Source organism: Acipenser ruthenus, chromosome 16 (assembly GCF_902713425.1).
Source record: "Acipenser ruthenus chromosome 16, fAciRut3.2 maternal haplotype, whole genome shotgun sequence".
Lineage (NCBI taxonomy): Eukaryota > Metazoa > Chordata > Actinopteri > Acipenseriformes > Acipenseridae > Acipenser > Acipenser ruthenus.
In genome coordinates, this window is record NC_081204.1 from 23,484,933 (window position 1) to 23,510,304 (window position 25,372).

The 25,372-nt window shown below is 39.4% G+C and overlaps 2 protein-coding genes across 3 annotated transcripts in view; both read left to right on the plus strand.

The window, feature by feature from the left end:
- The first annotated feature begins 2,816 nt into the window (after positions 1 to 2,816).
- Positions 2,817 to 13,176, plus strand: LOC117963266 (phosphoglycerate kinase 1-like). Its single transcript, XM_034902612.2, has 11 exons — positions 2,817 to 2,984; positions 5,150 to 5,200; positions 5,818 to 5,973; positions 6,480 to 6,624; positions 7,360 to 7,463; positions 7,853 to 7,972; positions 9,845 to 9,959; positions 10,407 to 10,586; positions 11,440 to 11,617; positions 12,222 to 12,320; positions 12,676 to 13,176. The coding sequence occupies exons 1-11, from the start codon at positions 2,920 to 2,922 to the stop codon at positions 12,714 to 12,716; spliced, it is 1,254 nt and encodes a 417-aa protein (XP_034758503.2). The 5' UTR covers positions 2,817 to 2,919; the 3' UTR covers positions 12,717 to 13,176.
- Positions 13,177 to 15,656: 2,480 nt separating this feature from the next.
- The window catches only part of LOC117412328 (angiomotin-like), a 46,989-nt gene continuing 37,273 nt past the window's right edge, over positions 15,657 to 25,372 (plus strand). Inside the window, exons 1-4 of one of the 2 annotated variants that reach the window (XM_058989090.1) lie at positions 15,657 to 15,757; positions 18,527 to 18,640; positions 19,840 to 19,979; positions 20,649 to 20,699. In XM_058989090.1, the coding sequence (XP_058845073.1) occupies positions 19,892 to 19,979; positions 20,649 to 20,699 (139 nt within the window). In that variant the 5' untranslated portion in view covers positions 15,657 to 15,757; positions 18,527 to 18,640; positions 19,840 to 19,891. Of the gene's footprint in view, positions 15,758 to 18,526; positions 18,641 to 19,839; positions 19,980 to 20,648; positions 20,700 to 24,720; positions 25,193 to 25,372 lie in introns of those variants that run through there. The other variant, XM_058989091.1, reaches the window with a different exon arrangement.

Below are 25,372 nucleotides of genomic sequence, written 5' to 3' on the forward strand. Positions count from 1 at the left end.
TCCAGGCTATTCCTTTGCCAACCGAGGATGGGAGCTCCCAGGGGGCGGCGCTCAATTGGCCGAGCGTCGCCCGGGGGGGAGGGCTAGGTCGGCCAGGGTGTTCTCGGCTCACCGCGCACCAGCGACCCCTGTAGTCTGGTTGGGCGCCTGCGGGCTTGCCTGTAAGCTGCCCGAGAGCTGCGTTGTCCTCCGACGCTGTAGCTCTTGGGTGGCTCCATGGTGAGTCCGCAGTGTGAAAAAAAGCGGTCGGTGGACAGTGTGTGTTCGTCTTCACCCTCCCGAGTCAGCGTAGGGGTGGTAGCGGTGAGCTGAGCATAATAAAATAATTGGCCATTCCAAATTGGGAGAAAAATAATTGGCAACGACTACATTTATAAAAAAAAAAAAAAAAAAAGATAACTTTGATTTACATTTTAGTTTTGCTGCCCTGAGCTATGGCGTAGCCTGCAGATTACACCAATAGCCATGTTCTGCTGCAGGTCATTTCAGAGTGACACAGTGGCGATGGGACACCAATGAGGGAGCAAGCCTGTGCACCTGCAGCTGAAATCCACGGTATAATGTAGACAGCACAGTCACGTGTCAAATGGAGCACCATGCAAACGGGCTGAAAGTTTGTGAATGTTGCTGAGCTGGGATTGGAACCCTAAGCTCCTGACTCACTAGGTTAATTTGCTCATGCATTTGGGATGTGCCGAGTCACACGTGCAGGTAAAAGATTACTGAGACCCAAATGAATGCAGGAAGCTTGTCTAAGGATCTGCCATTGCTGATGACACAGCATCAGGAATGGAAAATGTTTATTAACTATGCCAGCCTGCAGTACACAGTGACGAATTGGCATGCATTCTGTGAGTGTCGCAGATTCATTCATATTATTATCGTACTTCACATGCAATCAAAAGAGCCTCCTGGTTCTTTAGCTGTTCTGTTCCAGTGATCAGCTGGACCTGTATCAATGAGAACAATGTATCTGTTTGCGATGACACCATCGTTTGTAATGTACTGTATACAGAACATAGTTCTATTTTAAGCTTACTATCCCATATATATTTATGGAATGTATTGCAAATATGTTTGATTTTAAATCTGTATTGCGGATATAATATATTTTAGGTCTGTATGAAATATGAGAGTTTCTAGAATATGCAGTATTTTTTTAAATATATATTTAGGTTTAGAATATATTTTATTTAAAATGGATTTAAATGATTTTTTTATTACATGCAATTGATATAGATTTGTGTCTGAATATATTTGTTTTTATGTCTTCATCTTAAAGACGTGCTTTTAATGTTTATTATTATTTTATTATAGCTATATGGGTAATGCATTTGCAATACACTGTATGTATTTTTTAAAACCATTACCTGACAGCCAGTAGTTCAGTCTTGTTCCCACTAGAGGGTGCTGTGTGTGACTCATGCTGCTGTCAGCATCCCCACCTCTGCCAAGAATCATGAGGAACGTGCAGAGCTGCCTGTGCTCAGAGACTCAACCACGCATGATTATTGCTACGTTGTTCTGTATCGTGATTGTCAACAGCCTTGACCAATGAAAAGCTAGCATTATCGGTGGGTGGGTGTTTAAGCAGCTTTTAAAAACTGTTTTCCTGCTAAAGCTGCATTTCGCTGCAATATTACATCCGGTTTATATGCACTTTAAACATGCTGTAGCAGTGGTTAAGCGTGTAATCACCAATCGAGATTCTCTAATTTCTTTGAACAAGGTTACTTTAAGGTCAAATAAGGGAAAACAACTTCTCAACTCCGTTAGAAAGTGTTTAAGACTGTAGTATGGTGGTTTTAGTGCCACATGCCTGAGTGACATTCATGTTAAACCTGACTTATTTTGTATTCCTACTGGAGCACTTTATACTGGATTCTTGTAAATCAGACCTATTGTTTTCTCACACAGCCTGCTGTTCATTTGAGGTCATTTCAACTTCATTCGTTAATGGCGAATACTGTATACTCTGCAATACAACAGTAAAACTGCATCTCAGGCAGGGGGTAGGGAACTAAGATCCTGAAGGGCCTTGCCAGTGAAGGTGTTACTGGTATAATGAATAGGTGTACTTTAGTTTGGTTTAATGTATTAATCAAGGACATGACTGGAGCAAAGACAGGGAGAGGAGGGCCAAGGCTGTCTGCCTAGGATATTAGACTGAGCCTTCATGGGCAGCTCGGGGCTGATTTGGTGTGACAGGTCTGGAGGGACTTCGCAACTGCTCAATGATTCCTGAATCAAAACGCCTGCAATTGGTAAACTGGGTTGTAAATCTGCACAGAAGCATACAGAATCGCCAACAGTCATCACTTTTGGGACGGCCCCTAACGTTGTGCAAACTTGAAAAAGGAAGCGCCAGCTAACTGAAAACCTACTGCCATTCCTGTGCTGAGTGAATACCAAAAATAAGTGTGCTGACGGGTAACAATTAATTGTTTTTGGTCCTGTACATTGCTTTTCTTGTTTTAAAGTTGTTATTAAAAAAACTAAGGGTCTTGCATAAGGGTAGAAATGTAAAAAACAGACACAATGATTTCGTTTTTCATTGTAAATAATGAGAAACTGCAAAACTCTTTCTACATAACTATCGGTATTTATACATGCTATACAAGAACATTATTTTACTTTTGCCGCAGGTCTCCGTGCTGAAACTGACAAGCTCTAACGTCACGTACTGTAGGCGGATACCTTTTATCCTGACAGGCAGCTTTGCTGACCAACAACGAACCCAAAACGCTCTCTCCCGACGACAATGTGACCAATAAGCTGATAGCGAGGCGTGGCCAGTCGAGAGCCTCTGGCCGTCTTTTTCGCAGTGTTAAGGCGACCCGCACTCAAACCCAGCAGTCGCAGGAGCAACCAGACAGAGGAAGCGCAGTAAAGCAAGTGCATTGAAACGCAACTTCCAAAATGTCTCTGTCTAACAAGTTAACACTGGATAAAGTGGATGTTAAGGGGAAAAGGGTAATAATGAGGTAAAGCGTTATTTTATTATTATTATTATGTTTAGTGCTAATTCTGTACGGGGTCTGGATCTATCCATGTTCTGTTACTTATACCACTCTGGCATCTGTTGTATTAATCTGATATACAAGATGTGCTAGCATAGATTCGAATAGATCCATTTTAGTCATGACAGCGTTACAATAATTGAATGAATGTTTTGTTTTTTTACCATCAGACTTCAGACTGCCCGACTCGGTTAAATTGCGAACAGGAAGTGTTAATTACTCATGTCTTGTACATCGTTAAATCAATAAAGACGCTAATTAAATGATTCGTTTAATTTATTTTGAATGTATATTAGGAAATAACCCGAGCATGTCCGAACAGTTCAGTTAAATATTATTTGTAATGGCATAAACTACCTGGACACTGAGAACTGCACATAGCATTTTAATGATATATGAGGAAAGTCGTAGTTTAGTGAGTGGTGGGTGGATTAAGCATACACTGGAGCCGTGCCCAGATGAAATGGGTTTGAAATCTCATGCGCAGTAATGTAGAGTTTTCCGTCACAGCTACAGCAGCGCTGGAAACGCGGTTTTCGTTATTGCAATGTGTGAAGACAGATGGCTTTCGGATGGATACACTTCCAGTGTAGTGCTGGCCAGGATTTTGTGTTTGCGTGGTGCTTTTAATTCGTTTTATTACAATGAATATTTTGATATTGGATATTATTGGGCTGAAAGGTGAAGCGAGCAGGCGGGAAGAGCATTACTATTTTGATATCCATTGGGAGTATATATTTGAGGATTACAGTTTATTGTTGATAATCACGCTTATAACCCCGAGCATATTTAAATGTGTGCATTCAAATGCATTCAAATATTTTAGAAGTGTATTTGTGTAACGGCCAGTTGTGTTCGCTTGCCGTGCGCGTGCCGGTTCGCGCCCAGACTCCGCTCTGTTACGTCGGTGCCCTGAGAGAATCGGATCTCCTTGATTGGCTGCAGCGGATGGCCAAGGTTAAACGGAGTGGAACTATTTTATGTATTGCTAATTGTCAGAAAGAGTCTAGGCCTATGACTGAAATGAATTGATGAAACCAAAAGAGGCTTGCAATAGGAAGGCCTGTGGGAATGGTGCAAGGATTACTGCTGGAGTCTTCATGGCACACCATGACCTAGTTCCTAGGCAAGCAGGTTAATCAATAGCAGTGTGCAGAGATGAAGGGAGGTTCTTCTGCAGGAAGGATTCTATTGGCTTGTGCCAGCAAAATGAAGACTGTGTTTACTACATATGGATTGAACTGTGCTCCCCTTTATTTCAGTGTCTCTTTTAAATGCATACTGCAAAGCTCTGTGTTGATTAAGTCACTGGAAATGAATACAGTCATTTTGACCAAATCATGGGGAAGAAAGAGCGGGTAAAAATGGCTGTTACAGAATTTCCTTTTCATTGAAGTTGTGAAAGCATGACTAATGTAATGATGGACATTCTCTGGCACAGAACTAGCTTGGATCTTAATATATAAGTGTAAGTAAATTAGTAGTGTCTCGCATACTGGGGACTAGGAAGCAGTTACCAATGAAGTAACTTGCTGCATCACTTGAATGTGGAGGTGACCCATCATTTAGTTTAGTAGCCTACCATTTGGATGGTGCTTTGCCTACACTGGCATATAACATTGTATGTTTAAAAACTGCCTTGAGCTTCCTGCATATGAACATGTAATTATGTTTTAAACAGCAGCTCATAATCATAAAACCTTAACTGTTTCTAGTATAGCAGTATGTTCTTTTTTTTTTTTTCATAAGGCAGACAGCAGGGCATTTTTATGCTGGTTTCAGACACTGTTTTTTGTAGGCCAACTCTAGTCTAGCACAGCGAATCTGGGGTGTCCTGAGTTTCAGCATCACCGTGGCATCATTTCTTTGGGCTTGGTCACAAGTGGAATACATTTGGTGGTCTTAGCTTGGCAGTACTCCTATTAATGTACTGTACAGGCCAACTGTTAAAGCGATTAATTCAATTGAATGGCCTTGATGTCCAGTCTTCAGGTTCATGACACTGAATTATGAACAGTTAACACAAGCTATTTGGGCCAGTGGAAACATTTACAATTGTCATTTGCTAATGGTTTTGGTTAATTTCATACAACAGTAGTTTCTTAACAATGTTGTTTTTTCTTTTGCAGGGTTGATTTCAACGTCCCTATGAAGAACAATGAAATCACTAACAACCAGAGGTAAGAAACTGCAGATATTTTTTACTGCATGATAGATTCAGTAGATTCTCCCCTCATTGAAACCAGGTTCATGTGCAGATACAGAACTGCTCCTTTGCAAAGCTGCAGTATCAAACAAAGGAGCCTGTGACATACCTTGTTTCCTGGGAGATTGTTTCAAAAACTCAAAGCTGCATGCCTGGTCTTGAACAGTGTTGTGTTTGTTTTCAGTGCAATGCTGGTTAATAGTACTTGTTGTAGGATAGTGCATGCTTACTTTTAGATGTGGTACTTAAATATTTTGCATATTGTCCAATACACGTTTAGCAGTTTGCCATGTACATTGTATTGTATTAACCACATTTTTAGGGATAATCCCAGGATTTCCACACAGTTTGATTCCCATTGCTATAAAATACTGTCCAGCTGTGGCTCATCCTGGCAGGGTATAGATTGATCAAATCAAACCCTTTTTCTTTTAGTTTCTTACCTTTGTTTCTGTTGATAACAATTTCAATTGCAATCACTGTGTTGGCACAATCTAATATGAAGTATTAGGTGTCAATTCCATTAAAAATACAAATCTGAAATTTAACTAGAGACTTGACCCTTTACCTGTTATTTATTTGTTCCTTTAGGATTAAGGCTGCTGTCCCAACTATCAAGCACTGTTTAGACCATGGTGCCAAGTCTGTGGTTCTCATGAGCCACTTAGGACGCCCTGACGGGAGCCCCATGCCTAACAAGTACTCCCTGAGACCAGTGGCTGCCGAGCTGAAAAACCTCCTGGGCAGGTAGGAGCTCCAGGGGCTTCAGTGTGCAAGAGCACTAGACAAGAGAGATGATGGCTTGTTACAGACCTCCCTCCTCAACCCCTCCAACAGCTTGGCTGACATTTTTTCATGTAATATAATAGATATACACAGGTATTCCCTTGTTTGTTAATGGGAAAGTTTTGTTTACAAAGGGGTGGTGGGGGTGTTCTGAAAAGGTTATCCTTTGAATATAACTGAGAGGTCAGTATACGTCCCATTTGACATGTATCTAGAGAATTGCAAACTACTGATGACACTTTAAGAACAATCTTTAGCACATGTATTGAGTATCATAAATTGGGGATAATGTGGAGCAGCTCTCTGTCTGTCCCTATATCACAGTTACATTCTTACATATATCTAGAGACCCACATATCCAATTGAGATGAAACTTGGTTTGAACATCCTTCAGCATGTGTTAGTGAGTATTCAAATTGTGTCTGTGGGGTGTGTTTCTGACCGGCTTGTCTTTGTTTGCTGCACAGGGAGGTTGTGTTCCTGACGGACTGTGTGGGTGCAGAGGTTGAGAAGGCATGTGCTGACCCTGCTGCTGGGACGGTCATCCTTCTGGAGAACCTGCGCTTCCACGTGGAGGAGGAGGGCAAGGGCAAGGATGCGTCCGGGAACAAGGTCAGGGAGCTGGGCAGGGCAGGGCAGATGGGTACATAGTAAACCTTGTACTTTGCTATTACGTTGACAGCGGAGATCAGGCCAGGGTTTGAAATCAGGGCTAATATGTATTGTAATAAACAAGTACATTACAAAGAATAAAAAATCAAATTTTTTTTTTTTTTTTTTTTTAATTTATTTCAAAGCCGACTAATGTGTTAATGCTGTACTGTATGTTCTGAACCAGTTAAAGAAGTCGCAGCAGTGATACCTTGACATTTGCATGAAGGTCAGTGGGTCACAGTATCTAGATGGAGTTGCTTTTCTTGTCCTCTGAGCCCTGTTTGGTATGCAGTGCTTGAAAGTGAAGTGATACAGTAAGGGCAGCTGCTGCACATTTACAGTAGTGTGACCTTTTCCAGACAGAGGGTGAGAGCCCTGCATTGGGTTCTCGTAGTGTTGGGGGAAGCCAGCCAACATTGCCAAAGACAAAACTGATTTAAGTTTATTTTTTATTTGACTGTTCAAAACCCTCAATCCTAGGGGTAACTGGTAAAGGCATGGCTATGTGGTGTACAGGTGAGTCGTACAGTCTGGGTAGTGCAGGTTTACATCCTGGTGGCTGTGCAAAGTCGTCTTTCTAGAGGGAGTGTTGCATTGGTGCACACAGGATTAAATATGAGTGATCAATACAGTGTAATCCAATGAGCGTATGGTGTAATGTTTGCAGATGTCTTGAAACCTTTTCTATTTTAGACCAAAGCCACCCCCGAGCAGGTGGAGGCGTTCCGAGCCTCGCTGTCCAAACTGGGAGACGTTTACATCAACGATGCTTTCGGGACCGCGCACAGAGCCCACAGGTACTTCCTGAACAGACTGGAACGCTTTCCTCATATAGAACATGTACAGCTGCTTTGATTTCTTAAACAGGGGGAGGGGGGAGTTGTTATCTTCTCTGTAATCTCATCCAGCCCCTTAATTTGCTTTGATAATGTATTAGATAAGGTAAGGGTATTTTTTTTATATACATTGAATGTAGCTTGTACAATTATCACCACACACTATTGGCACGCTTGTTTTCGTTATCGGTTAAATAGCACAAATAGAATTCAATCATGATATCAAATAAGTTTAACTAATGGACACTCTTCACAACACTGCACTACAGCTGAGGTTTTGTTTTCAAGTTAATTATCCAATTATCCTCCTGACCACTATTATGTATTGCCTTCCTGTCTCCCCTCCCCAGCTCTATGGTTGGAGTGCAGCTGCCCCAGAGAGCAGCTGGATTTCTCATGAAGAAGGAGCTGGATTACTTTGCCAAGGCCCTGGAGAGCCCAGAGAGACCCTTCCTGGCCATCCTGGGAGGGTAAGAACTCAAACCAAGCAGCAGAGAATGAACAATGGCTCTCTTTTTGTCTTCACATGGTACTGCCTGGGGGAAGCTGGGGGTTTTCTGCTTGCAGTATTTCTGATTGAGAAATACTGGGTATGGCTGTACACAGCAAGTGTAGCACTCCGCTTCCCTGTCAAGTAGACTATAAAAACCTAGAAGTAGATTTAATATATGTTGAGGTCCATTTAATTTTATCTAAACTGTAGCAGATCTAAATGTTGAAACCCAACCCCTCTACTATGTGACTTGTATGTTGTATTGTCTTTAAAAGGCAGTGAAATGCCAGGGTTGTTCTAGTTGAATAATTAAACGGTGCGGCTAATTAAATCTGCCAGTGTTTAGAATTTAGACCCTCTGGTATCTTAACTTAGTGAAGTGAAAATGATTTTTTTAATCTGGGTGATTTCTGGAAAAAACTATCTAGCTACGAAATTGAAGCCATCAGTAAGTCTGAAACACTACATTTATTTTGGGAAATAACAGGTTTGTGTTCTGATTTACATACCAACAATATGGCTGGTATACTTGTTTGATCATTTTACTTCAGTTGTATGCTAACTGTTTAAAAGACTTTTAGAAGTTGAGATGATCCATGCATGGCTTCAATTTATTTGAACAAGGACTCAAGTCAAGTCCAGCTACTGTGTAGAAGCCTGGATATATAGCTTACGTTCATTTCCAGCATTTTCATTATTAAACACCATTCTGATATATTCCTGCATTCAGTTTGCTCCACTGCAATGAACTGTTTATCCTAGCATAATTAATCCCAGTCAGTCGGTACCCTTTTCACTATTGTTTATGGCATTATCAAAGTGCCAACTCTGCAGTCTTGTAAACTGAAACTGTCTGCATATTATGCAATATTCATTTTACAGCTTGTGTGCATTGGAATGTCTAGAATTAAACATTAATGCACAAACACAAGGAAAACATGATAGTTACTGTTTTTTTTCCAGTCATAAAGTTCAAGTTTATTCTAACTATTAACATACTGTGGAAGAGATTGGGGCTAGGTGGTACAGCAAATTAGCTTCACATGCCTTTTCTTTTCTGGAGTCATTAAGTCTTATGCTTGATGAGACACTGGTGTAATTCACTTCACAGACCCACCACAAGTGTGAGGGGACCCAGAATTCAGTGGTAGACAGGGTGGTGTTCAAGTCAGGAACGAGGTGCACTTGTGAGGGGAAGACCTCTGTCTGTAGCCAGTACTAAAATTTACAACAATGTATTGTCTACAACAGCTTTATGCAACCAAAGTATTTTGATGTCACTGCACTATATTTTATTGTTGTTAGGTTTTGGAAGTGCACGTTCCAAGTATGGAATGCAAGGAGGGGGTAGGCCAGTGCCAATTTGGTACGATTGGCATCATTCCATGGCTCATAATGCGAACAATTCAACAGACAAATTAAAAAATGATTGTTAGAGACAGACATATCCTTATATATTGTTGCTGGTCTCATATTAAGTAATGCTTAACACACAACTTCCAAAGAAATAACAAAATGGCCAATAAAGAATGGCCTTGTCAAGAAAAAAAAAAAAAGTATGCCAGGCAGGGAAAGGGCACAGAGTTACATCATTGCTTCCCCGCGATTGTCAAAAGTACATTTTGAGGAATTTCACAACATTCTTCTCTGAATGTTCTCAAAAGAGGTTAATCTGTTTATACTGTACATTTTTTTAAATACATTTGTGTTGTAAACATAGCTATTGGTAGAAAAAGTCCCTATATAGGTAGAAAAATATGTAGAAGCCATGGATGGTTCTTCCTTCAAAAATAAATAAATGGTTCTCAGGATGTTGATCCCTACTTCTGTTTTTGATTTGTGTTGCCAGTGCTAAAGTCCAGGATAAGATCCAGCTGATCAACAACATGTTGGATAAGGTCAACGAGATGATCATCGGAGGGGGCATGGCCTTCACATTCCTTAAAATGATCAACAACATGGAGGTACAACCACACTAGGGACTAAACCAGGGCCAAAGTCAGCAAATGCAAATGGGGCCGATTAGGTCCTGCTGCACAGAAAATAATCTTCTGCCAAAAAGGGCTTTAGAGAGTTATTCTAATTCGATAATGATAATGGGTGAAGGAATGCATTGTTGTATTATGCTTGTCCTGCTCGGGATTGGTTTGTCATTCTAGTCTAGTGAACTAAAACATTAATTAAACCAACTTTTGATAGTCTATTTTAAACAAGTGGACTTGTTCCAACTGCTATGTCATTTTTTTCCTCTAAAAATGTGCATGTGGTGATGGAAATGATTAGTCAATATAAGGATTGCACTCCCTCTAGTGGGAAATACATGAACAACAGAACACAGTAAATCATGTGAATAGTGCAGGCAGCACTATGATTTCCTTGGTTCAGCCATGTTGATTTAATCCCTTGTTCAGATTGGCACTTCCCTGTTTGACGAGGAGGGTTCCAAGATTGTGAAGGACTTAATGGCCAAGGCGGAGAAGAATGGCGTGAAGATCACTTTGCCTGTCGATTTCATCACCGCAGATAAATTTGATGAGAATGCAAAAACTGGAACAGCTACTGTAGCATCTGGAATCCCTGCTGGCTGGATGGTGGGTTACAGTAATTACTTTTTTTTATTTTCTTGTCTTTTCAGTGGTTGTTTTTGAAGTTTTTATTCCATCATTGAAAACTACTCCACACTTTATAAAGATAAATATCAAACATTGCTTGTACAAGACATTCACCCAAGGACAGCAGGCAGTTAATGTCTGGGGGTAATATTTCAAAATGACTGCTTGCAATACTCTGTCCATCTTCTAATCTGCGGCCAGACGTGGTCCTTACCAGACAGTAAAGCCATCTTCTGTTTCTATTGCTTAATCTTTTATTTAGCTCGTGAATTGAATATTCACTGCAGATTACTTGCGTTGTTTGACTGCAGTGTCCCACACCTGTTAAATTCTACTCAAATAATTCCTTTGATCTGTTTACTGCACAACATCCCTCCATAAACTATCCACTCTACTTGCTGAACGGACATGCTTTTCTGGCAGTTCATGTTGCATTGCCCAAAGGTACCTTTTAGCTGCAGGGACTTGATTTCTTCCCTTTTTAATACTTGCATGTCACTTTGTCACTCTAGCCAGCTACACTGCCCTCCAACAATAGGCCCCGGGATGGCTGGAAGATTGGGTTTAGACACGCTCCTGCTACCACCAGAAGCAGTTTCTAAATGACTTTTTCAAACTATTGTTTCTCAAAATGCCATGACTTGAACAAATGGTGTCTTTTTCACTAAGAATGTACTGAAAAGCTGAAGTTTAAGGCAGAAATCTTTTAAAATGTATGTGGGGCACTATCCCTTTTAAAGAGTGAAAGTTATTAGCAGTTGAATATAATCTCTATGTGATGCCAACCTGAAAGTTTGTTGATCGTGGTGCTGACTGTGAACTCTTGCCCCAGGGTCTGGACTGCGGCCCAGAGAGCACCAAGATGTTTGCTGAGGCTGTAGGCCGGGCCAAGCAGATTGTGTGGAATGGACCAGTGGGTGTGTTTGAGTGGGACAAGTATGCCAATGGAACCAAGAACATGATGGACAGGGTGGTGGAGGCCACACAGAAGGGCTGCATCACCATTATCGGTAAGCTACAGCTGGAGCCAGACATGCTTTTCAGTTCATCTTGATACCAGCACCATTCGTATTGATTCATCATTCGTATTGATTTATAGTCTACAGCCTAATGCATCATTACATTTTTACTGATAAGGAGAGGGAGCTTGCAGACTGACACTGCTTTGTGGTATTGAATCTGCCTACCTAATTTATATAATGTAAAAAACATGTTACAAAGATATTCAACATTATTACAGTATAAAACCTCTAGTTATAAAAATTGATGGATGCTGCATTTTATTGTTCACTGTACATTTGCCCAGATGCTGCCTTCAATATTTTTTTTATATATGTTTTTATAAAACCAATACTTGAAAATTAGCAGTCCAGGCCGCTATCATACCAATAAATTGAAAATGCAAAAAATGCATTGTTCAATACACTGTTGATATTATATACAGTAGGTTTGCTTGTGAGGCGGTCCTTTCACAGTTTCCAGAACCCCCTGGACTATGGAATGACTATTTACTTTTGTTGGATGTCTTCCAGCACTCAATTATCTAGGCAATATCTGCATAGAAGCATCACATATCCTGTATAGCATGTTTAAATGGCTGTGGTCCTGTTCCAGGTGGTGGAGACACGGCCACTTGCTGTGCCAAGTGGGACACCGAAGACAAGGTCAGCCATGTCAGCACTGGAGGCGGAGCCAGCCTGGAGCTACTAGAAGGTACATTTAATCAACTATTGGGAGTTGTATCATTAGGGGTTTTAAAGGTTGTGTCTGTTCTAAGTATATACCTGTTCATTATAATGGAAAAACAATGTGTACAAATTTAAAGTTGCTTTAACTTATTAGCTAAAATGTAAAACACGGAGTAGCTTACCATGAGAATTCTTTTAATTTTCTGTTTTACACTAAACAAAACAGCAGTGGATGTAAACTTTGATTTGTGTGACTGGAATGCCTTCACAATTCCCTGAAACTTTCTTCTCCCAATGACTTGTTTAAAGATGGCAGCAAAACTTTTACACAATGATAAATAAAACCAATTGGCTAGAATTATTTTTGTTTATTTTAACAGGCAAAGTTCTTCCTGGTGTGGATGCCTTGAGCAATAACTAAACCCTTGGAGATCCTGAAGACGTTAGCAAGGGGTTTCAATGCAGAGCCCCTGAGAACCACGCCACACCGCTTGTCTAGCTCCTCAGTAACACAGATGATGAATTCCTCTCTTTGCACTATGCCTTTGCTGCAGCTCCCAAGGAAAGCTCTTTTCTGAGTTCAAATAAGATACTTTACAGTTTGGAATTGGTCGTTTGTGGTAACCTGTGTGTGTGTGTGTCGCTTGTTTTTGTTCATGTGTTTGAGAGAAAGAGTCTGTTTGTTCTGTGTTGACTATAGAGTATATATTTTGCCTTTACCCACGGTTAAATCTGTATTTAAACACCTACGGTCCCTATTTTGCTGGTGTTCTGTAGCAGCTTGTACTGTTGTTGGTAAAGTAGGTTTACCAGGTGTATTGTGTCTGAACAACTTACGCCAAACTGCTAATGGAATAAAAACAAACATTGGTGTAAAAACAGATTGACTTTGTGGTGATTTATGGTACAACAAAGAGAAATGCCCTTGAAAGTGCTTGGTCTTGGTATACCATTGCTTCCTATTACTTGAACATTTGGTACCCAGCCATGGCTGTAAATTCAGTGTTAAAACTATCTGTATGATAAAGTTGATGACCATGACATAAATCATTTGTATATACAGAATAAGAGTAAGGATTCACAGTTAAATGTTTATTCACAATTTGATGAGATTCTCCCGATGTATGTTTGATGTCAGATGGATCGATTTACAGACAGATTAACACCTCCATATATCCCCAGTATCTCATATTTTCAATAATTTATGCTAAATAATGTTAATTCCAAGTTTTATGAGTATTTGCTAAACTGTTCTCCAGATGTATTCTAGAATGTGCGAAGCGGGACATACCGCCTCAACAGATTTGTGAAATACTATCGTTTTCATGCACAGGATGCTTTATGAAAGTAGTAACTTCAAAACTAAATTCCTTTGAAACTATCACAAGCAAAACTGTTGCCTTGATCTATAAAGGTATAAACCTGCTTGAGCAAGAGCCTCATTTTGAAAAATAAACTTTTCAATGGAACCGTTTAAATATCAGCTGCCTCTGCACTCCTGATCATACTAGTGAGAGAGTGCCTGAGCTGCAGCCCATACCAGCTGAAATAGAAATATAGGAACTACCAATAGATCTGCATCTGCCAATCGAATACCAGGACACGGGGTAAGAAGCTAGCTGAAATAAACCGGTTCAAGGCTGTGAATTGACTATTAAAACAAAAACTCAACTTGAATCTTGACCGGCAGCCATTGCATGGACCCAAGAACTGGAGTGATGTGGTGAGTTTTAGTATGTACTGTTTCAGCTGTGATGTACTGTACTGAGACATCTGCTAGTCCAGCAAACAATGACCTGCAATCACCAATCGGAGACGTAACAAGCAGGAATCCATACTTCTCCAAACCAGTGTCAACTTGTGATGGTATTAGCATCAACCTGGCAGCATTTCATATTTATATCCTCTATTTCTTTAAAAAAAAAAAAAAAAAAAAAAAAAAATCTAATGGTAAAGTTGCATTACCATTGGTGAAATGGGCTGCTAGTTTCACTATATGGCAACTTTGAAATAATAGTAATGCACAAGGGCTTCAGTGTTCTTATTGTAATTTCTGTCCTGTTTCTAAATTGACTACATTTAGAATACCACACACGCATCAAAGGATATCTTTGTAGCAGCCGAGATGAGATGAACTACACGGACTGCTTCAGGAGTTTTCAGTGGGGTGTCATGCATTCCTCCACAGTTAACCTTACACCGCTTTGTATTGCTGAAGGATAGTACCAGAGGGTCTGGTTTTCAAAGCTTTGTACTAACTTGCATGGAGTCTCCTGAATAAGCTTGAGAGCTCTTGTATTGTGTTTGGGTGTCACATGCCCTTAAAATGATTTTTGGGAAAATATTTCAGTGTTTGGGTAAACCTGGTGATGCTAAACCAACAAACATAACCTGTATATTCTCCCTTGCACTGCAAAATATAAACTGGAAATCTGTTTCAGAAATGCTGCCAGGTAAACTATTAATGTACACAGAGACAAGATGCCAAATTAGAACCTAAAGATCAAGCAGGACTGAAAGTATCTTAAAGGTAGAATGAATATGGTGTATAAAATGTTTAAATAATTTTCATACCCAAGTATCATTCATGTTATTTGGTTCCAGTTATGGCCTCTGTTTCTCTGTACATACTTTATGTTTTTATTAAAACATTTGAGCATGGTTTACAGCAATACGTTCTCTAATAAAGGCTATTCAATATGATTCTAGATAGTTTCTCAAAAGGGCTTTTTGTGTCATAAATGTGAGACTAAGAGACGGAGACAAGAAAAAATATCAGTCTCAACGGCCTGCTATAACTGGGAGAATTAGGTTGGCATTCCTCACCATCTTTCTTGCTGTATAAAATTGGCCAGAATTGGGTATAACTCCACAGGGGAAATGTAATGAATCTGTGGGGTCTTTATGATGGTCAGCTAGGAAGGTATTATTTAATTATTTGAATGCCTGCAGTGGTTTTTTGTGTGGTGTTTGTATTTCCTTGTTGATTTTTTTCTCTTCAGTTAAGCATCTTTCAGTTGGTTTTCTTTTTCCGTCATTTTGTTTGCAGTTTATATATTTTTTTAAAAAAGGTTGTGTTATAGGTTATAATGTTATAATGTTCACAAATCTCAATGTGACCTCACTTCCATCTGATACAAGAGCCAAACTATCAGATATAAAGAAATTCAGGGTGTGTACATTAGAAAAAAAACTGAATTTCTGAAAAAGTGATAGAAATGTGTAGATTTTAACAATGTAGCAAGTTAAAAAAAAAAATTACAGTTTGGGAAACTGCAAAATATACCTTAGTCATTATTTCCATGGCTATAACTGGCTACATCAAAGCTGTTTGTAGGAAACTGTTAAAACTACAGTTCCCACAATGCACCAGAACCCATTTCCACAACCACTCCTTTACCTGCAAGCTTACATGTTGTTGGAGACACACCTGGACGGTTGATAGAGAAGTTTTGGAAGCAGGTAAGTGTTTTTCTCTGTATTATTTGAAAAATACAGAATTACTGTACAATATTTTATAAACCATATTGTTTATCCAGCCTAACCCAGTGGTTTTCAAGGAGATGCTGCCTACAGGCAAACCAGCTGGTAAGACGGATGTGTGTTTCTGTACAGTCTGTGGTTACAGGCCTGTTCAATTTGAATTTCAAATAAACTATTGTTCTGTTCAGTTATTGCTGGTTCCAGGTTAAAAGCGCTTGCCAGATTTTGATTGTTGTTTTAAAGGGCTGTGTCATTCACAGTCTACTTTGAATTTAAATAGGTAAATAGAGAACAACAAAAGGCAAGGTGTTGGTACGTACAGTACTTTGTGTAATGTGAGACCAATCCTGTGCTGTGGCTCTGTGTATTATAGAGTTAATATAAAAGTGTTTTTCTATTTGTTTTACAGTATTCAATTCCGCAGACAGTTTTCATATCATTTAAAAAGCACCGTTTTGAAGCAAATTCAAAAGCATAAAGATATATACAATAGCAGTAAAAACATTGCAAGACACAGTAACAATAATTTCAATGCAATTCACTTACATCCTGATAGTTTAATCTCCTTACAATTGTTTTATTCTTCCTGCTTTTGCACTTCTGTTTAGACATACTGTAGACTATCATTGTTTGTAGGATGTGATTGAAACAAATAAAGGAAGATGAAAGACATTCCAGCTACATTTCAAAAGAGAGAAATCTTTAGTGCTTTCATGTTGACATTTTTACAATGATTTTGCGTTTTATACATTGGCTTCAGATTATAGAACATTGATCCTCTGTACAAAAGCCTCCATGAGAGCTGGAGTAAAAAAGCATGTGTTCCACAACATGAATTCATGAAACGTTGTCGGCACTCTGTGTTATAATCACACAACGACATTAGCTGGCTCTCTGCATCTTGCCAAGACACATTGATTGATGGAACTTCAAAAGCATTGTACTGTTTAGATTCGGTTCACTGTATTTTGTCAGAAATAAGACAAAAGCCAGACACTGTCTCACATTCTGCTATTCCACGACGGCAAACAAAGCACGGCTTACTGATAAAGCACTTCACATGGACGCTTGAACCTTACTCTCAAACTGTCTGTGAGCTCTGGCCTTGAGCTTTAGCGAATAGTTTCATTATTACCTCGTTACATGCTACAGCAATGCCATTATCCCTGAAGTACACCATGCTGACTGTCCATTTTGTTTTTATTGTAGGAGCCAGCTTTCTTTCTATGTTACAAGTCTTTGATAAATCCATACAGGGAACTTCAATTTTAAGCCTAATTCTCAATTTAGATAAAGGTTTTGTTTTGAAAAAATGTAAACTTGGCCCATGATGTGTCACGCATCCACTAATTAGAGTGCCTGAAGATATGAAGAATTTGAAATCTGTGGAAAATGGAAAACTCAATTCATTCGCTGGCCTTTGTCTCCTGCTTGAATAAGTTAAATGCTACCCAGACATACAATAGCAAGACAAGAATACTAGTCAGTTTCAACAAGCAGCATTTCCTTCCAGCAGCATTTCTGTCACCGTTGGCTTCCCCATATGTTGAGTTCGATGTCAAGCAGGGCCACCTCTTGTGCTTATTACGAAGGATTAAACACTGTTCTCTTCCAAGTGTTTAGAAAATGTTTGCACTTACATGTTATGACATTTTATCCTCGTTAAAAGAAACACTGAAAAAAAATATTCTATACATTGCAGTCCTAAACTTCTGTTTCTAAGTGTGAGTGAGGCACACTTTGTGTCGATTGTGTATAACGCTTTAGTTTTAAGCTTTGCAATAATCAGAAAGAAGCTCTAGAAATCCACAGTAGCAGGGTTTGCTAACTAAAAGACAATTGATTTCAATACTTTTCAATTTAAAATGTTGTAAGGGGCATAGACAATAATAATAATAATAATAATAATAATAATAATAATAATAATAATAATAATAATAATTACACACATTAAAAAATGTAAATTCAGGTAGCCAGTAACCTTTTACAAAGGACTGTGCTTTGTTAAACAAAGGACAATTAAAAAATATGAATTAAAATGGCCTACCTTTCTTGCCAGCTTTTGAAATTGGAATCAGGTTACAAGGAAGCATTTTCAAGGATGTACTGAAAACAATAAAGACATTGATAAAGACTTCTCATAGAACCAATTGACTCCTTTTTATTATTCACGACGTCAACCAATCCTCAATTAGGACAGGATTTTCTAGTTTCAATGCTATAATGTTATAACCAAGTTCATTACAAATTACAAATGAGCATTGTGTTAAAGGAATGTATTCATGCAGATTTGTCTTATTATCACAGTCTACATTAACCTATTGGATACATAGTTTACAGTATGTGTACAATCAACAGATATGCAGTTACACTGAAAAGCAACCAGAAAGCCCTCGTTAAGATGAGAATGGCCCTTCATTTAAGTTTAATATCCCAGTAAAAAGAACATTATGCAAATAAAAGAACAACATGAAACAGGTGTCATTAAAGAAAGTGGGACTATAGCATTGCTTCTGATCTTTTCATTACAGCACAATGGTAAATAGGGTCTATGATAAAAGTTTGGATTAGATTGAAGGCAGGTATTGTGTTCACCATGTTGAATGTAACTGACAGATGGTCTATTGCATGTCGGACACCTGACTGTGCCTTCCCTGCTGGTGCCAGAAAGTCAAGACCACAACATCCCTTCTTATAACAGCACCTCTGCTCTTCAGACTCACCTTGTAACTGTCTGTTTCTATTCAGAACCTGAGTCAGCTTGATTCCTGCGTGCTCCTGAACCGAATGTGCTGCTTTGTTTGAAATGCAAACCTGATCAAGAATGCATCTTACTACCAGCACCTCAGCGCTCACGAGCAGGTAGGGTATTGTCTCAGCTGATGCAATAGCAAGACTGATTCCCCTTGGGAGAAATAGAGCCCTGTCTGGTGCTAGGATCTCATTCAGGCAGCTTTGTGATGTGCACTCAGGTGTGCTTCAACTCACAGCGCAAGAAAGACCTTTTCTAATTGGGAAATATTGAGTCAATAATACCCTGCACAGAGCGGGGGGGGGGGGGGGGGGGGGGGGGGATGTTAAATAATACCATTTAAATATTTAAGGGTTTTAATGACCACTTTTATTATTAATTAACCGTAAATGGTGAAATTGAGGGTTTAAAAAATGGGTTATTCTTTTACTCTGGCATCATTACTTGTTTTCAAATCCTTGTCTTGTTTCATGTTATTTGATTTCAAATTCTTCTCTTGTTTCTGTTTCATCAAATAGTTAAAGTTTAAGCATAACCAGTTGATGAAGAGCTTTACTAGACCTAGTTCAGCATCCCACAAGGGATGCGAGTGTCACAAATGTGAGACTGCAGGCTAGAGATTAAGACTAATTTGATTATTAGTCTCACCTTCAACACCAGTGCCAATATCCCTGATGACAGCTGTGTTGGTAACGAGAGACATTGAGTCTGGTGTTCTTTTAAATGTTGTTTTTATTTCAATATTTAATGACTAAGGGCACATTAATATGAACCAACAGTTCAGTAATTGCCTTTCTAGGGTCAAATGCAAAACATGGGGATCCTTATGCGCTGATCATGTCTGTCCATCGGTCTGTCTTTTAGTCGCACTCTACACAGTGAAAACGATACTGCCATGAGTTTGCACCAGTCTTCAAACTTTTCTCATACACTGAGCAAATAGACGATTCGGATTGCATTTGGCAAATATTTACAATACTGAGAACCCTCTGTATCAGCATGCACTGCTTGTACCTTTCTTCTCCTTGTTTTGTGTATTAATCAATTAACCAATCAACTGGATACTGAAGCAGCTGCCAACAGACTATCCGCACACTATCAGTCTGTCAGACCTGCCGTCTTGCCCATTGTGGTTGAAACTGACGTGTTACAGGGAGATGCAGCTTTTATATATTACAGAATCTACTGCATTGAATCCATTTGCATGATAAATTCATCAGTCATGTGAAGGCGGCCCATTACTCTAAAGTGTATTTGAATGCTGTTGACCAGGCCATGCAGGTGAATGTGTATTTCATCACTCTCCCAGGAGGACTGGAGTATGAACTGGGATTGCAGGAGGCAGACCACAGGCAGCAGCGATGGCCGCAGTGGAGGACTGGAGCCCCGAGGACGTGGCAAACTGGCTGAGTCACATTGGCTTCCGGGACCATGCTATTACCTTCTGGGGTATAAGGAGTTTTTTACAGCCTCCTGTCTTTGTATGACCTTCTACCTGATGATTGATAAGTCACACTTGATAAATGCCTCCAAGTTAACTTTATTACAGTTGGGTCTGAGCCACCACGTTTATTCCACTTGCCTGGAATGAGCCTAATAAACCATATGCACACACGTTTTCAAAGGGTGGGGCATCATTTAGGAGTGCACAGGGTATTAGAAATGTGTAAATGTTTCACTTCTTTGTTTTCTTATATCTAATTAGAACTTGCAACATTATCACTGGCTCATGTTCTTGTGCTTAGGATCACTTGTGTGTGTCTGTCTGTTTTTCACCTAAACTTGTATTTCATTTTATCTTGGTTTTCATTGTCTAATATGTCAGCAGAGGGCACTCTATGGACAAGAAAGAATATGCTTGCCTTCTTCACTGTCAACTGTTTTGAAATACAACTTTATTGATTGCAGTACTGTAACAAACCTGCTGTTTAATAAAGAACTGGATTGCCATGAATTAAAACTCTGGAAAGCAGCATCTATTAGAAGTTGAAATGTCCTTGTAGTTAATGGAGAAATGAGGAAACTGGGAGATCTATTTGGTGTAGGCCGCTCGTGAAGCATCGCTGTCAAGCCAGTAAAGAAAGGGGGCTTCTGATTTGAAATATTTCTGTTTTTCAGAAAATTATGTCTGTGGTCAAGATCTTCTGGAAATCACTGATTCATCTTTAGGTAAGATACATATGAATATTTCAGTACATGTATGTACATGTAAGTGAGAAATTGCACATATACATTATATTTGTCCCATTTCTATATAAGGTACAGCAGTGTGCAAATTATTAGAACAAGTCAAGACATGTTATTTATATACATTTATACCTACCTGCATGATAACCTCTGGGTATGAGAATTTCAATTTCCACTCAGTAATCAGTGATATAAAAACAATAGGCACTCGTGCATGAAAATGTTATTTGATTAGGCAACAACTTCTAAAAAGTCTCATGCATTTGACCATTTGTGGCTATGTTCCTTTTCTCTTACTATTTTAATTGAACTCCATGTGTGGCCTATTAAAGCCATGAATTAGACTATTTTCCAGGATTTAGTTACAGTGCTTTGATTTCATATGCACAACAAATCAAAACAACAGAAGCAATGGGATGGGGTGTTCTAATACATGTGCACACTGCTGTATAAGTGATGTTTTACATGAAACATTTACAACATGTCTAAGTGTACTTTGTTAGCTGATCTCTTTGCACTGCTTTCATTTACTTTGCAGTGTACTTGAATTTAGTGTTTGCAGCCCTGGATTTGGGTTTTAAAACAGAACTTTTTACAAACGAGAGGAGGACATTCAGCCCATCTATACTCATCTGGTTCCTCTTGATCTGAAGTGATCCCAATTATTTAGCATCAACTTGGCTAGGTAACAACCCATACTCTCACAATACATGGTTAATGATGCTACCCATGGCTTTAAAATGTGTCAGTAACACATAAGATGTTCTGGAATCTGACATTCTGATCGGCTGAGAGTGGCTTCATGATTTATTATATCTCAATGGTCCATGAAGAGATTTCACGCCAGACAGCACCTGTGGTATCAGAATGTGACCTAAAACTCATTTCAACATTGACAACATTGAGAAAGATGCTGCGTGTTTGTACATGTTTGTGATATCTGTGTATTGTAAGGAAATGAATGAATACATTTAGAAGTTCTGTTATGAAGGACAATAGCACAGAGGGCAGTAGTGTGGAAACAGCTGATACATGTAAGAATGTGACTCTTTTGAAGAACACAATGGTTGACTAAGTGGCGTAATGGCCTTTCACCTCCGGAGGCCTGGGTACAGAACCAGCTTAGGATAAGAGACAGGCATTCAGTGGTCTGAGTCCCCACTGGGGAGTATCCCACATAACCACGACAACCACTCCGGAAATGGAATTCAGCACAGGAAAAACTTTTGAATTCAATTACCTCTTGGGAATGCAGCAAGACCTTTTTGTGTGTCTGTCAATATTAATTTATTATCTACACAGGTCTTTCTAAAGAACCTGGGAGGCATATTAAATACCAGCATCGTCTTAACTAATGAATTCTTCTCATTGCTTACCTTCACATAGCACATCATTTTCTGTTTCCGTCGTCACATCCTGGTGACTTTTGAAAACTCTGAAATTAAGAGCACCGCTGTGGCCTCAATAGAGCTCTGAGAAACATGTCTCATTTCTATTAGGTACACCAGAGTGTAACCATACCCATAGTTGATATAAGAAATACTACAGCTGTTCAAAGTGGCATTACTTACTGGCATTCTTACATCCACTAGGGGCAGAGTGTTGCAAGGCGGCAGATTAATTACTCACTGGTGTACGTACATATTATACTGAGAACTCTACTGTGGCCATTTTAAACTTCTGAGTTATAAAGAAGCTACCAGGACGTGATGACTGAACATGATATACAAAGTGAATCTAAACAAAAGATTCCATTAGATTACTCTGCTGTCTCATATCCATACCAAGTTGGTCTTTCAGACACCCAATTCAAACACAGATCATAATCTCCACTTTCTCAGCCCCACCATCCGAGTACAATACTGACCAGGTGCGACTGTGCTTAGATTCTCTGATCTGAAGAGACCACAACCCACAGTGGTACAGTGTTATGTACAAGACATCTCCGCAGGCTTGGGATTCTCTCATTGTACTGCACATCTAAGAAGCTCCAAGCCACAGTGTTGTGCTTCTCATTGTATGTGGAGCTGGGTGTTATCTGAGCTCCCTGCTTTGATGTGATCAACATTCCTCAGAGAGAGCGGTCGTGTGGGGAGAACTGATCAGTCACTACAATGCCTGCAATTAAATGAACATTTTAGCAAGCATATAAATTCATGCTACTTTATGAATGTACTATATTCATCAGACCAAAACATTTTAAGAAAAAATAAAAAAGTTGGCTGAAGCTGTGATATCTTTATCATGGACATTTTTATATTGTGCCTTTAGCTACATTTTTATTTACTTGATCAGACTGCTTAGATCTGTTTGCCATAAATAATTATCTTGAGTCACAGCAGTTCTGTCTCCATCTGTTCTTACTTGGCTGGAGTTTAGGATAGGATGAACAGCAGTGTTCAACATGGGCTAATCTGGAAACGAAAACATTTTAATGACTAACTAAATGCATACATTTCTCCTGTGTCAAGCTGGGAGAGTTGCAAGCTGGACTAATGAATTCTTCAATGGTCCTGCGGCACAACCAGTAAGATCCTTTAAGACCCAACCTGACAAAGTTCTGAGATCAATCAGCTACCAGCAGCCAAACGGACTCCACTTGTTCTTCTCTGATAAAAGAGCGATGTTGAGATCCGATCCTGGATCTGTAGCACGACCCTGCTTCACCTTTCTCCCCTATGAAGAGTTCAGAAGCAATGCAACGATCGGAATCCGCATGCCCATATCGGTTAGATTGTGTTTGAAGTGCTCTTTATCAGTGCGCCTTCCATTCTCTGGATTCCCAGTCGCTTTCTCTTGTGTGCAGCCCCAGCCCTTTGCTTCTTATCTGCATTCTTGGAATCTCTGTTACAAAGGGAGAATCAAGAGGCGGCAGTGTTTCCCAGCCCTGAGTTATGAACATCTCGTTTCAGGCATTTGAATCATGCTTAGTGCACAACACTGGCCTCGAGATCTATCCCAGTGCAGGTCTTTATTCCAAGTGAGTCCTCAACTAGTTATTTGAACCTGCTTGGGATCAGCTAACTAAATTAAGACTTGACTGGAACAAAAGCACACCACTGGCATGATGCATAAAGGGACCTAACTATCTGTCTACTGTATGGAGCAGAAAGCTTGGACAGAACATGGGAAACACTACATACTTTAATGTGCATGGTTGTGTCTACATTTCAGATTCATCTGTAATGCGAGTGAATCCCGATGTGTGTTCTGTATATATAAAAGCTGCATCTCCCTGTTGCACGTTCGTTTCAGTCACAATGGGCAAGATGGCAGATTTTGACAAAGGGCAGATACCAGCAGGTTAGCAGACGCTTGAAATAAACGTGTTCGTTTGAATTAGAAATCCTTGTTGACCATTAAATAATGAAGTACACCTGAAAGGGCTGCAACCCCCCCCCCCCCCCCCCCCCCAAAAAAAACCCCCAGCAACAAAAAAAAACTTTATATGCCTTAAAGTTGCTTTGTGTGTCAAGAATGTGGCCAAGCTATTCAGTATAGTCTACCATATATATATATATATGTGTGTGTGTGTGTGTGTGTGTGTGTGTGTGTGTGTGTGTGTGTGTGTGTGTGTGTGTGTGTAGGTCTTTGTTGTTTACCAGATAGCCAAGGGGCATACAGAAGCGTCTCAACCCATGAGTTATTGATTTAAAGATGTGTAACTTTTAAGTTTTGTTAAGTTGTAAAGTTAAAAAGTAAAATTGCGTCGTGAATTCGCCCAACAGTTGGATGCTTTTGGTGCTGGTTCTCTTTTGGGATAGATTAGTACTCTTGCAAAGAATTCTTTAGTACTCGGGGAGATTAAAGCTGATAGAGAACTAGCAGCAGTTAAACGTTAGAGAGAGGCGCTGTGTCTTTAAAAAAAATTGTCAAAGTTCAGTACAAAAGCCTTTTGTCATATTGTGGAATGCCAGACTGACATTTCACAAAGCCAACCCAATCCCCAGTTTCTCTGGCTGAGCTCCAATCGCACTTTCAGAAGGAGGGATTTCCCATCCTCAACTTTTGGATTTCTTCAGCATTGCATAGAAAACCAAAAGGGGAGTTTATGGTTTGTTTTTTTTTCCAACTCCTGAGAAGTTGTTTGATGAAGTTGTTGGAACACAGTTAGGGGATTTTGCTGTTTTTAAAGGAAGAGGGAGTCTTTCTTGCATTATTTTCATAGCGCTACAAAAAGGAGATTATTGAATTGTATGGCATCAGCGGATAGGGGATTTTTAGGGGAAAGAAAAAACGTGAAGCAGCATTCTGATTCCTAATTTAGCGCTTCTTGGTAACTTTTTTTTAAATCTGAGGATCAGCCATATTTTCAAGCCTTCCAGTACCCAAAACCCGTGGGATTACCAGAAAAAAACTGAAGATGTCTGTTAATGAGTTTTATGAATGCACTGTAAATGTATGATTTGATTACGCTGTGCTTCAAAGTTCTGTTTTACATTCCACGCGTTGAATCAGGAGCTAGAAACTACAAGGTAAACTAAAATGAATATATTGATTATTATTTTTACAGTAGATTATGCTGTAATCTGTAGCACAATTTATGTATATATATATATTTTTTTTGTTGTTGTAAAAGTTTAAAACCATACTGATGTACTTCATATTAAGTCTAAACTTATATAATTTGTATCATGTTAATGTACTTTTATTGG